A 14,498-nucleotide genomic window follows, 5' to 3' on the forward strand; every position below is an offset into this window, starting at 1 on the left:
TAAAGGTTTTAAATGTTGTATGTGCATACAAATGTATGTGTTCTCTAAGATTATATTTCTTCTATTGTGTTGAGAATAATTGTTGTATGTTATTGGGTAGCAGGTTATAGTTTGCTTTGTGTATAATTCTGGCAGTTTGTAAATTCACTATATCGTGGAATTTCAATATTTTTGATTCAATAAATAAAGGGTTTGTGTGTTCTCTATATCCAACATTATGTGTCATTCAAACTGACCTCTTTTATATTATTTTATCATAGTTTTGCAGTTATTTCCCCATATTTCTGCACAATAACTCAGATATGGTAACAGTAGCGAGCAGTAGAGAATATGAAGTGATTTTTGGTCCAATACATATTCAGCTTTATTCATTATTGATGTATTTCTTGCTACTTTATGTTGTATATTTTTTACATGAGATTTCCAGTTCATTTTATCATCCATTATTACACCTAGGGATTTGATTTCATTTACTCTTTTAATGTCTACTCCGTCTATTTGTATTTGTGTTTGACTTTCTCTTCTACTGTTACCAAATAGCATTATTTCAGTCTTACTGAGATTCAAAGATAGTCTGTTTTTGTCGAACCATCTCTTTAATTTGTTCATTATTTGTATTAGCTTCTGTGTGTTCTCTCCTTAACAAAACACTGTTGTATAGTCCGCGAAGAACACTAAGTCTTTTGCAATTTTACAATTGTCCTTTATATAAAGATTGAACACTTTTGGTCCAAGTATTGATCCCTGAGGTACGCCACAGGATATATTTAGTGTTGTAGACGTTTGTTCGCCTAGCTTCACATATTGCTTCCTGTTGGTTAAGTAGCTTCTTATCCAGTTTAAGACCAACCCTCTGATGCCATACATTAGATTAGTTAGATCCATAAACATTGCTGCTGAACACTGTTTACCATCTATTGCAATTGTAATCTATTTTGTTATTCTGATTAAAGCCGTCAATGTTGAAATGTTAGCTCTGTATCCATATTGGTTCTTTGCGAGTATTCTATATTTGCTTATGAAATCGTCCAATCTGCTGTTGGAGTTTTTCAATGATTTTAGAAAATTGTGGAAGTAAAGAAACCGGTAAATTGGTGTTTGTCTCCAGTCTTATAAATCGGTGAAACTTTAGCTATTTTCATTTTGTTCGGGAATTTGGCTGTTTGAAATGGTAGGTTACTAACATACACTAATGGTCCTGAGATTTCTTCAAGAACCCTTTTTTATCGTTTCCAGATCAATTCCATTACAATCAGTTGAGGTCTTGCATTTGCATTTTTTCATGTATTTCCTCTAGTTTCACTTTCGTGAGGAACAGTAAGTTGGGATTTCTATTTATGGTGTCACTGAAGTCCTCAGTTGAAACTTAGTCTGAAATCTTTTCCTCCAATTTTGGTCCAAAATTTACAAAGTAATTATTGAAGCTTTCAACTACTTCCTTCATATTGTCATTATTTACGTTTCTGTCTGAGTCTTAGTGCCATTTTTAATTATGCTATTGAGGATGCCCAATGTTCCTCTCATATTGTTTTTGTTCATGTCTCGTAATTAACTGTAATATTCTTTACTATATGTTCGTTGTATGCTAGTTGGCTTGTTTTTTATACTTATTTCCAGCCTCTGTAGTTCTTTGTGTTATAAATTACCTATATAATTTATTATTCTTATTGCAAGCATTTTTTAATAATTTTTTCACCTGTGGTTGATTGTTCTTTTTCTGCTATCTACTGAGTTGTTTCCATGGACAATGTTTGTCATAAAGTATTATGAACGTGTTTAAAAATGTACCATGTGCTTCATCAACATAATTTTCATTGTACACGTTGTCCCAATTTTGCTTTTCTAGCTCATTTTGGAAATAAATAATACTCTTTTCTGTGCATAGTCTTTAAAATGTCTTTCTTTGGTCCATGTTCCTCATCTTGTAGTTTCCATCAAATCTTGTAAAAACTAGAGTCGGCTATAAGTAGACCACTATTATTACCAAAATCATTGGTAAAAAATATTATCAACAAGCGTGGCACAGTCTCTGTGATTCTACTTGACTTTGTCATTTCAGGATATAAACTGGTGCCATATATTGCATTACTGAAGTCGTCAATGGATTTTTGCTTGTTGGGGTTCAATAAGTCAATGTTAAAGTCACCACATAAGAAAATAACTTTTTGACCAATGTCCATTAAATTTGCCTTGATCCATTCTTCAAATGTTTCAATACTTGACTTAGGTGGTCTATATATACACAACTGATGAATGTGTTTTGCTTTTTTCCTGACATATTTCAATGGTTATACATTCTAAGACATTATCTATAGCAAATTACATATTTTTCACCACTTTGTAGTTGAGGTTCTTCATTACGTACACAGCTACTCCTGGTTCTGTTGTTGTGATTTAGTTCATATCCTTCCAGATCAAAGTCTATTCCTTTATTATCATCAATCCATGTTTCTGTGACAGCGATTACTTTGAAGGGTTCCTTGAATTGTTCTAAAAATTGTAATTTGCGGTACAAGCTTATGCTGTTGAAATGAATAATTGAGAATTTGTAATCACATTCCTATTGTATTGTTAATCTTTATAATAAAAATATTTGTTATCGATGTGAGAGAAAAAAATGTGTATGTGGATCTTTATCACTATCCAAATCCTGTTTTTTACAGTCTTTGTTGCAGAAGTTTTTCAGTTCCATATTTTCTTGTTCGACAATCTTTAGTGTTGTTTCAATAATCTCTAAAAGTGTAGGTGGATGCACTCTTGAATCTAGGTCTTCTTGTTTAGTGGTCCCTTGGAACATATAGTGTTGAAGTTGAATTTAGGTGTTTGTTTTCTGTCAGACTTCATTATCATCGTCGTTGTCAAAGCAAAAAGTCTTCTTTCAAGACATTAAAATACATACAAGGCGTTACTTGTAAAATATCACTACCAAGCACTTTTATTAAGCTCCAATAGCTTCTTCTTTTTCGGTGGGGTGTGGGTACTACCGTCATCATGAAACGGGGTTTTGCCTATTCATTATTCTGGCATATTGTCACATTTTGTGAGCTTTTAGCACAAAATTAATTATTTGTGTTTCACCAACAATGAAAAAATATCATAAAACACGGATTTAATGACTAATCTTTTCTAAGACCAAGAAGCAGAACAACATACTGTCGCTTTCATAACAGCGTTTTTGACTGGTATACACAAGCTATGGAAAGGATATCAGTAGAAAAAAATGCATTTAGCTTAGATAATAATGAGTCATATACTGGAATATGGGATCCATTATTTAAATTTATTTTAACTATTAAATGAACCTAAAATATGACTTCTTTTATCTTTGTGGAAAATACTGGACACAATGTGTTGTCCATAGGGCTGTGAATCTTTGGGTGTCCCACGATTCGATTCAATATCGATTCTTGGGGTCACGATTCGATACAAAATCGATTTTTTTTTTCAATTCAACACGATTCTTGATTCAAAAACGATTTTTTGCCCGATTCAAAAGGATTCTCTATTCATTCAATACATAGGATTTCAGCAGGATCTACCCCAGTCTGCTGACATGCAAGCAGAGTAGTAGATTTTTGTAAAAAGCTTTTATAATTGTAAAGGACAATGTTTTATCAACTGATTGCAATAATGTAAATTTGTTCTAACTATTAAATGAACCAAAAATATGACTTATTTTATCTTTGTGAAAATATTGGACACAGTGTGTTGTCAAGCTTATGAGATGCGATGCAAGTGTAAGCCACTGTGACACTATTGTTCTTTTTTTTCTTTTTTTATAAATGTCTAATGATAATGTCCATGAGGGATTTTTAATCACTGCTATGTTGAAATTGTAACTAATATTGATACTGTTGTTGATAATATTCATTTTTGTTTCACTACTTTTGGTTGGTTTTGTGTCGTGTTTGTGTCTCCTCTGAATTGCTCTATTTATTGCAGTTCTGAGTGTTGCTGGGTTGGGTTTGGTTTTGGAATTGGATTGCATTGTTATGGTATTGCTGTGTATTGTTTTGTTGGATTGATTAATTAAAAAAAAAAAAAAAAATTAAAAAATATTTAAAAAAAATAAATTTTTTAAATCGATTTGTTAAAAATGAGAATAGATTCTGAATCGCGCAACGTGAGAATCGCGATTCGAATTCGAATCGATTTTTTCCAACACCCCTATTTGTCAAGCTTATGAGATGCGATGCAAGTGTAAGCCACTGTAACACTATTGTTCTATTTTAAAAAAAATGTTTTAAATTTTTTATAATTGGCTGTGATGATTATGTCAATGAGGAATTTGTAATCTCTGCTATGTTGGAATTATTAATGTTGATACTGTTGATATTATTCATTTTTGTTTGACTACTTTTGGATTGTTTTGTGTCATGTTTGTGTGTCCTCTCAATTACTCTGTTGATTGCTATTCTAAATGTTGCTGGGCCGGGTTTGGTTTTGGAATTGGAATTGTATTATTATGGTATTATTGTGTATTATTTTGTTGGATTGATTAAATAAAATAAAATAAAATAAATACAATTTTAAAATGATAATAATAATAAAATAATAATAAAATAAATAAATAAATAAAATAAAAATAACAGCGTTTTTGCAAAGTAATCTGCATAACGAGGTCAATTGAACCAAACATTGTTCTTCCTGGATGAACAATACAGAAAATATGTCCATCTATTGCATGAAGGGGCCCAAACAGACTCTGCTGGTTACGGAAGGACGTGGCCCTGACGATTCTCCCTGAGTCAACCTGCTAAAAATACGCCTGGCTAATGTTTCTCTCAACGCGACGTGAGAACAAGAGAAACCAGAGTGAGGCACCAGAATACAAGGAAAAGTCATGTACTTAGAATAGTCAGTGTACAGTTTGTATTGGAGTACATAACAAGGATGTGCTGCAGGTGCTCAAGTCCATGTGTTTTGGTATGTTTGGGCTCGTTATCATGTTGCAAAAGGGGATATGCTCTGATTCACTTATCAAAGTACCCCGCGTGCAGGCAGCACTCATGCAGCCTAGACCATGACCGGCACCATTTTAGACATATGTATCTTGGTATTCACTTGTGTTGCCAGCTATTTCAGACACTAATGGCGCCATGTTGACTCATTTTCAGTGGGCAGTATATCTAAACTGCTATACGAGCTGCACACTGACTACTAGAGTCTTTTAAAAGAGTCCTCCAGAGGGGACCTCCACAGGTGTGAAGGCATTAACGCCTTCCAATCTACTCAAACGGCGACTACAGGAGGAGATCACAGAGGGCGTGTTGCTCGTCGACGCCGGGGCCTTGCGTCAGTGCACAAAATTAACCCCGCAGGCGCCAGGGGAGTTGAACTATACCGGGGGTCAGCAACCCGCAGCTCTAGAGCCACAAGCGACTCTTTAGCGCCGCCCTAGTGGCTCCCTGGACCTCTTACAGATGTGTGAAAATGGAAAAAGATGAAGAAAATTTTTTTTTTTGGTTTGTTTTAGTATATTTTCTGTAGAACAAACATGACACAAATCTTCCTAATTGTTAGAAATCCCACTGTTTATATTAAACATGCTTCACTGATGAGAGTATTTGGCAAGCACCGTTTTGTCCTACTAATTTCAACAATCCTTGAACTCATCGTAGTTTGTTTACATGTACAACTTTCTCCGATGCTGCCACAGAAACGTTACCCAGCTTGCAAAGATTGTAATAAATCCATTAGAAGAAGACAGCCTGTCGTTTCCTTAAACTTGGACACACACATCTATATCTTTGGCCATTCTAACACAGTCACTTCCAGAAGTTATCTCATCCATTTTAGCAATGATTTCCAATGTTGAAAAAATGTGTAGAATAAAAATTAAAATAAAACATTTAGGTAGTAGTAGACAAATATAGCTAATATAGACACTTACATCATGTATTGCCTTCATTATAACACTTATGTAAGACTTTTAAAGTCATCTTGATAGTAGGCTAATATAGCTAATATAGACACTTACATCATGTGTTGCCTTCATTATAACACATATATAATGTTCAAACTGCTTCCACAGTGGAGTGTTTTAAGTCTCGTCTTAAGACCCACTTTTATTCTTTGGCTTTTAACACTACGTGAGTTGTGTGGTCTTCTGTCCTCTGTTGTCCTGCGTGTTCTTTTTTGTTTTGTTTTTATATAAATTTTGATGTCTATTTTACTGTTTTAATTGGTTTTACCCTTTAAAATCGTTTTTAATCATATTTATTTTTTATATTGTCTCTGTATTGGTTTTCTATTCATTTATTCTTTGTTTTTATTCAGTCATTGGTGTAGCATAATATTGTTTTTAATATTGTTTTTAACATCGCTGTGCAGCACTTTGGAAACATTCTTGTTGTGTAAATGTGCTATATAAATAAAGTGGATTGGATTGGATTGGATACAAGACTTTTTAAAGTCATTTTGATAGTAGGCTAATATAGACACTTACATCATGTGTTGCCTTCATTATAACACTTATAAAAGGCTTTTAATTTTTTGCGGCTCCAAACATTTTTTTTGTGTGTATTTTTGGTCCAATATGGCTCTTTCAACATTTTGGGTTGCCGACCCCTGAACTATACCGACATTTGGGCCCCAGGAACACGTGTTCGCTCTAAGGCCGTTGCCACACAACCATGCATGTGTTTGGGGGAAACATTCTGGCACATCCAGACGGAATGTTTGAAGCCCCCAATTCTGGTGTTTATGCAAACAAACATAAGATAAGACTGGTTTTACGACTAGTGAAGATCAATTATGCCTCAGTGAGCGTATGGCACACTCACTAGCTGTATTGACACTGCACTGATACAAATACAATTTGAAAATGTCAAATATAGTAACTGTATAAGTCTGGTCACATGTGTTTTTCTTCAAGTGACATACACAATAAGGCTTCCGAAGGACACTTGTGTTTCATAGGGCATCAACGCTTGAGTATCGTTGGACCCATCACTATTTACTACCATTAAAAAATGCAATTGTCATAAAACTTATGGACATTTACCGTGGTGCCCAGCACTAACCTTGAAAACACAAAGCTGGCGTGCGTGTGTCAGTCATGAGCCCTGAGAATCGTCCTCACTTTTCTCTCCCTCATGCTCATACGGTGCAAAAATCCCAAATCAACAACATGCGCTTTAAAAAAAAAACTAATTAAATAATTAATGTGATTTATTCCTGAATACAATTTTATCAAGCTAAAAGGCTAAATAAAGTAAAACATTTTCTGTTTATTTGTTATGATTTGCCACTTGTTGCTAGGCGGATTTTATTGGGCAGGAGCATAACTGCCCCAAAGGCTAAACAATTAACATCCACTTGGCTGAAAAATCCACACAAAAAAGGCACTATCGAATTACATGACATGTTTAGTTGTATACATTCCTTTTGCAAGTGAATCACTGTTCTGTATTAAATACATACATACATACGTACGTATACATATACATACATACATGTATATGTATATATACATACATACATATATACGTACATACACACATATATACGTATATATAAATACATTCATATATACATACATATACATATACAGTATATATACATATATATGTATATATATATATATACATATATATACACATAATTATGTATATATGTATATATACATATATATGTATATATACATATATACATATATGTGTATATATACATATATACATATATGTGTATATATACATAAGTGTGTGGATGTGAGTGTGAATGTTGTCTGTCTATCTGTGTTGGCCCTGCGATGAGGTGGCGACTTGTCCAGGGTGTACCCCCGCCTTCCGCCCGATTGTAGCTGAGATAGGCTCCAGCGCCCCCCGCGACCCCAAAAGGGAATAAGCGGTAGAAAATGGATGGATGGATGGATATACATATATATGTATATATACACACATATATAGATACATAAATATGTATATATACATATGTATATACACTACCGTTCAAAAGTTTGGGGTCACCCAAACAATTTTGTGGAATAGACTTCATTTCTAAGAACAAGAATAGACTGTCGAGTTTCAGATGAAAGTTCTTTTTTTTCTGGCCATTTTGAGCGTTTAATTGACCCCACAAATGTGATGCTCCAGAAACTCAATCTGCTCAAAGGAAGGTCAGTTTTGTAGCTTCTGTAACAAGCTAACCTGTTTTCAGATGTGTGAACATGATTGCACAAGGGTTTTCTAATCATCAATTAGCCTTCTGAGCCAATGAGCAAACACATTGTACCATTAGAACACTGGAGTGATAGTTGCTGGAAATGGGCCTCTATACACCTATGTAGATATTACACCAAAAACCAGACATTTGCAGCTAGAATAGTCATTTACCACATTAGCAATGTATAGAGTGTATTTCTTTAAAGTTAAGACTAGTTTAAAGTTATCTTCATTGAAAAGTACAGTGCTTTTCCTTCAAAAATAAGGACATTTTAATGTGACCCCAAACTTTTGAACGGTAGTGTATACATATATACCTAAATATGTATATATACAGTACATATATATATATACATACACACATAAATAAATAAATAAATAAATAAATATATATATATATATATATATATATATATATATATATATATATATATATATATATATATATATATATATATATATATATATACATATATTCACACACACACATATACTGTATACATATATATATATGCATATACATACATATACATACATTTTCTACCACTTGTTACTCTCGGTGTCTCCTAACCGCTCAGGCAAATCATATTGTCTAAAAATGCATTTTCCCATCGATAACGTGACATCATCACGCTCGGAATATATATACACTATCGTTCAAAAGTTTGGGGTCACCCAAACAATTTTGTGGAATAGCCTTCATTTCTAAGAACAAGAATAGACTGTCGAGTTTCAGATGAAAGTTCTCTTTTTCTGGCCATTTTGAGCGTTTAATTGACCACACAAATGTGATGCTCCAGAAACTCAATTAGCTCAAAGGAAGGTCAGTTTTGTAGCTTCTGTAAAGAGCTAAACTGTTTTCAGATGTGTGAACATGATTGCACAAGGGTTTTCTAATCATCAATTAGCCTTCTGAGCCAATGAGCAAACACATTGTACCATTAGAACACTGGAGTGATAGTTTCTGCAAATGGGCCTCTATACACCTATGTAGATATTGCACCAAAAACCAGACATTTGCAGCTAGAATAGTCATTTACCACATTAGCATTGTATAGAGTGTATTTCTTTAAAGTTAAGACTAGTTTAAAGTTATCTTCATTGAAAAGTACAGTGCTTTTCCTTCAAAAATAAGGACATTTCAATGTGACCCCAAACTTTTGAACGGTAGTGTATATATATATATATATATATATATATATATATATATATATATATATATATATATATATATATATATATATATATATATATATATATATATATATATATATATATATATATATATATATATATATATATATATATATACAGTATATATATATACACACACACACACACACAACAGCCCGGCCCTTGGCCACATTTTTTTTGGCCTGGTCTACATATATACTATATCATATTACTTTATCCTATTTACTTTAAAAAAATAAATCCGTCTTGAGCCTTAAAAAGCACAATAAAAAAAACTATCAAAAAGTCAAACTCTCTAAAAGTATTGCTAGTACTGTGCATTACATTACAGTATTTGATGGCAATATAATATATTTTTATGCAAACCCTTATAGCAGCTTTTAAACTGAGCCTCACCCAGGATCAGGTTGCACTCAGTGCACAGAGAAGGTAAATTAAATTACACTGAACACCACCAGAGCAACTGGCAGGTCTGCAAGTGGAAATGGGCAGGGGGGCATGGCCAATGGGGTGTTCCACTGTAGCGAGATTTCATCTAAATTTAGCCTGCACAGTGGATGACAGTACACCAGCAAAACTCTTCACCTCTACGACTTTGTGTAAAATTAAAACGTACAGGTCTTTGTAAGAGGGTGTGTGTGTGTGTGTGTGTGTGTGGGAGAGAGAGAGCGAGAGCTGCCACGTGGTACTTGGCGGATGGTGACAGGTGGCATGTGGAGCTCCCCCATCGGTCGGAAATAGCCCCCACAATGGGTCAAAAGACGGACACGGTAGGACGGGAGGGCGGGGATGTTCCTATTTTAAGGGTTTTGACTCACTGAGACATCCACTAAATATGCACTAAACATCCCACCCAGGACATATTCCATATACACAAAAATATCCATGTTTTACACACTAATGGCAAAGACGCTGAGGTGTTGATCTGATGTCCATGATGCACTCCAAGAGGACATTAAGTGTCCTTGCTAACTATGGCTTAACGCCGCTATTTGTGCATGTCGACGCTAACTCGGTATCAACACAGTCAGCAAAAAAAAGGCCCATCTTGATGAGCGCTGCCCCATGAGGTAAGAGAAGGCATTACAAGACAAGGAAAACCTGGATGGTCGCATCTTGCCTGCTACACTGTCGTCATGGGGATGTCCCACACGTGCCACATTCCGTTAATCACACGGAGGTTCCGCACCTGTCCATGTCCTGCCCTACAGATGTGGTTTTCCACGGAAACTAAATGTCTCAAATCAGATTCATATTGGACAGTCCGTCCACAGCCTTGTTTCATTGCACCGGTTGCCATAGTAACCCTTTGTTTACGCTCAACCCAATCTTTCTTGGTGTGGAGAATGCATGTATTTTTAAGAGTTCTTTCTTTATTCATAGTCATGTTTAAAGCAGCTAATATTTTCCCTTGTGTACTCTTTTTGCTTGTATCTTATGTCCGCAAGTAAGCTGTGTGCGTTACCTTGAAGGGTTGGAATGTGGGAGTTGGAGTACTCCCTTTTTATTTTATTTGTATTAGAACAATGAGGCTGTATTCCTTTCTGGACAGGGTGGGGGCTGTTTTCGTATTCAATAAGTTGTCTCTTCCTGTTTGATTTTCAGACCACTTCTGGATGCTGGTATTAGCACATTTGTAAGGACTGGTCTCCTAAAGCTTTAGTAAAACTTGATAATATTCCTATTCTGTCTTGGTGGTCCTTCTTACTCTGCATATATGTCATCTGAAAGAATTTGGGATTGACCAGTGACTTGTATTCCCTGAGAGGAAGACTGGTCAGATGCAACAATTGTCAGAGAACATCACGATCATCTGGTTTTGTTGCTAGGCAGAGTTCGTGGGGTTTGACCATAACTGCCCCATAAGAAGCAACAAGAAAACTGAAAGGCACGAACAAAGGAAATTCTTCCAAAAATAGCACTTTAGTGTCGTTATTCACTTAAATGTCGCAAGTATTCTGCATTAAACATTAAATAAATACATAAAATACAGATTGAAAGTACCGTAAAACTATTTGCTAATTGGTGGGGCACTGTGCCCCCTACCCTGAATGTAGTGTTAAAATTTTAATAATTAAACCTTAATGGAACATACCAAAAATACTGAATACTACTAAAATGTATATAATGTTTTTAAATAAATGCAATAAAAAATACACAATATATTGATTTTACTTTAATCCAAACCTATGGCCAATTCAAAAGTACATTATTTTAATGATTTTTATGAAATAACTACTTAATTTTAAAAAAAACTATTAAATTAACCCTATGTGTTCCCCATACATAGGCCTTATTATACAACCAGTAAGCCATTAACTAAGAGTCTTCCCTCAATAACCTCAGAATTATTGCTTATTAGTAACCCTAACCCTTACATGTTCCCCTAGTATCCAAATAACTCTAAATTAAGTAGTTAGTTACTTTAATAAGAAAGTAATTAATGTTGAATATGTATGAATATTTTGCAACTTTTCCGAGGCAATCTGACCCCACAGAAAATTTAAGCAGTACATAGTTTTAATGATTTTTATGAAATAACTAGTTACTTTAAATAGAAATTACCATTTGCAAACAACAGCATTGAAAAACTTATATTACGCAAATTAAGTCATCATTTCACCAGAAGAGTTTAAATAAATTCATAAAGAAACGTTTCCTCATTTTGCAGGAAAAAAGTCCTGATTTATATAAATAAAAGGGTAATTCTACAAAAAAGCTGTACGAAGACTAGAATTGGGAAAGCATTTCAGGATAAAACAAATCAACAAATAAAGCCTTCATTTATACAAGTGAAAAAATAGATATGTTTTCCAAGGTGTCATTGAATAAGAAAAAAAGTCTTCATTATAATAAACCACAACAAAATTATAGATTATTAATAGCACTTTTATATACATAAACACACACACACACATACAGTATAATACATATTGTACATATATATACATATACACACATACATATACATATATACACATACATACTGTATATTTACACATACATATATATGCATATACATATATACATACAGATACATATATACACATACATACATACATATATAAATACATATATGTATACATATACATACATACAGTATATACATACATACATACATATGCATACAGTATATACATACACATATGTATACATATACATACATATAAATACAAACATACATATAAATACAAACATACATATAAATACACATACATACAGTACATAGATACATATACATACATACATGTACATAGACACAGACATACATATATACACATATATACAGACATACATATATACATATATATAGGCAAATACACACATACATATATATAGGCAAAGACACACATACATATATATATATATATATATTTTTTTGTACATATATATTTTATATATGTAGGTATACAGTATATATAAATATAAATTCTTAATTTTTAAGGGTAAAAAAGTAGTTTTTTTTCTTCAAGTCTTACATTTTTGAAAGAACTAAATACATTTTAAAGCACAAATTGTCACATTCTTACGGATATATGGACGGGTTTAAGCATTCCGACATTAAGATTCATTTTAACACTCTTGCATCGAGCTCCAGCTGCCCGCGACCCAGAACTAGACAATAGTTATGTTATGTTTTTTTTTTTTTTTTATTTTATTTTAAACAACATAAAAAAAGACACAAGATACACTTACCATTAGTGCATCAACCCAAGAAAACCCTCCCTCCCCCATTCACACTCATCCACACTCATTTACACAAAAGGGTCTGTCTCTTTGTTATAAAAAAAAAAATCTTCTGGTTCCTACAATATACAATAATACAGTCTGCAAGGGATACAGTCTCTAGAGCACACATGATTGTGTGTGGTGCTGGTCCATTAACATTTTCATTAATTACTATCTTTTATGTAATTGTTTTATATTGCTTTACTTTCAAACAAAACAAACAAAGGACCTTAACTTCACCAGACCGGGTTGTCAATGAAATCAGATTGTTCAAAATGGTTCTTAAAACCAGGTCCAGTTCAGATAACGTCCAGATAGGGCTCAGCAACACACACCTTTACCCTTGTTATGGTTTTAGTTTGTTTCGAACATGCTTACAATTACAATATAATAATACATCACATAAGAAACAGAGCTTATTTAATCCTGAACCTTTTCCATTTCACAGCAATTGCCAACACATTTATACAATCAGTATAGAAAAGGGGTACATTGTTTTTTCAAAAATGTGTTCATTATTTTTTAACATTTATAAATGTTTTATTATATTAAATTAATATTTTTTGATTATTTTTTTTGGTAAAAATCAACTTTCCATGAAGCATGAATAGGGGCTCTCATATAGACACCTGTATGGCTCTGGCTACCAAGGCCCCTCCTGTTTGGAGAATGCATGTCCCTACAAGGCCAAGGGCTGGGAATAAATTGTGATTGTGACAGTGCAGAGTGACAGCAGCTGTGCAGCGTATCTAAAGGCGAGCACAGAGGCAGGGAGGAGGAACTATAGTGTTGGGTTACAGCAGGCCTTCCAATCTTAGACACCTGACGGCAGCCTGGAATAAAAAGGCCTGGCGATGGGCTGCCGAGCTCAACGCCGCCTCAAGGACGGACAAGGGTGACACGCACAAGGGTATCGCCCTGGTCCGGATCCCTGGGACGGCCTGTTTGGGAGTGGGATCGGCTCCATAGTCAACTCCCAGGATGTCATCCTGAGAGGTAGCCGTAATCTCCCGGGATGTCATGGCATGGACGTCAATTCACATCCATTTAAGTTGACTTTTTAAAAAATACTCTGGTTTGATTATAAACTGATTTGAAGGCCCACTTAAGCTGCTGGGGTCTCCATGATGGGACACTACTATTCTAGCTGGACGCTGCTATAGTCAATGAAAGCATGCATTAAGCGCACTTGTCACTGAGAAAGACCACTGGCCACAAGTGTGTGTGTGTGTGTTGTCGGTGATCCTTACCTGCTGTGGCCTGCAAAATCAGCAGGGAGACGAAACAGCAGATGGAGACTAGACCCTTCATGGTGGCTGCCAGGAGACCTCTCATCGTCGCACGGGCTATATATACCAAGGCAAGGAAGGTTAAAGGGCAGGCGGGGAGAAGGGGCGGGGCATCCACCGT

At 34.5% G+C, this 14,498-nt stretch overlaps 1 protein-coding gene across 2 annotated transcripts in view; it reads right to left on the reverse strand.

The window, feature by feature from the left end:
• srl (sarcalumenin) overlaps positions 1-14,437 on the reverse strand; it is a 41,825-nt gene extending 27,388 nt beyond the window's left edge. For both annotated transcript variants that reach the window (XM_062036913.1, XM_062036915.1), the window contains exon 1: positions 14,339-14,437. In XM_062036913.1, coding sequence (XP_061892897.1) covers positions 14,339-14,423 — 85 coding nt within the window. In that variant the 5' untranslated portion in view covers positions 14,424-14,437. The remainder of the gene's footprint in view (positions 1-14,338) is intronic.
• Positions 14,438-14,498: the final 61 nt, after the last annotated feature.

Source organism: Entelurus aequoreus, linkage group LG25, assembly GCF_033978785.1.
Source record: "Entelurus aequoreus isolate RoL-2023_Sb linkage group LG25, RoL_Eaeq_v1.1, whole genome shotgun sequence".
NCBI lineage: Eukaryota > Metazoa > Chordata > Actinopteri > Syngnathiformes > Syngnathidae > Entelurus > Entelurus aequoreus.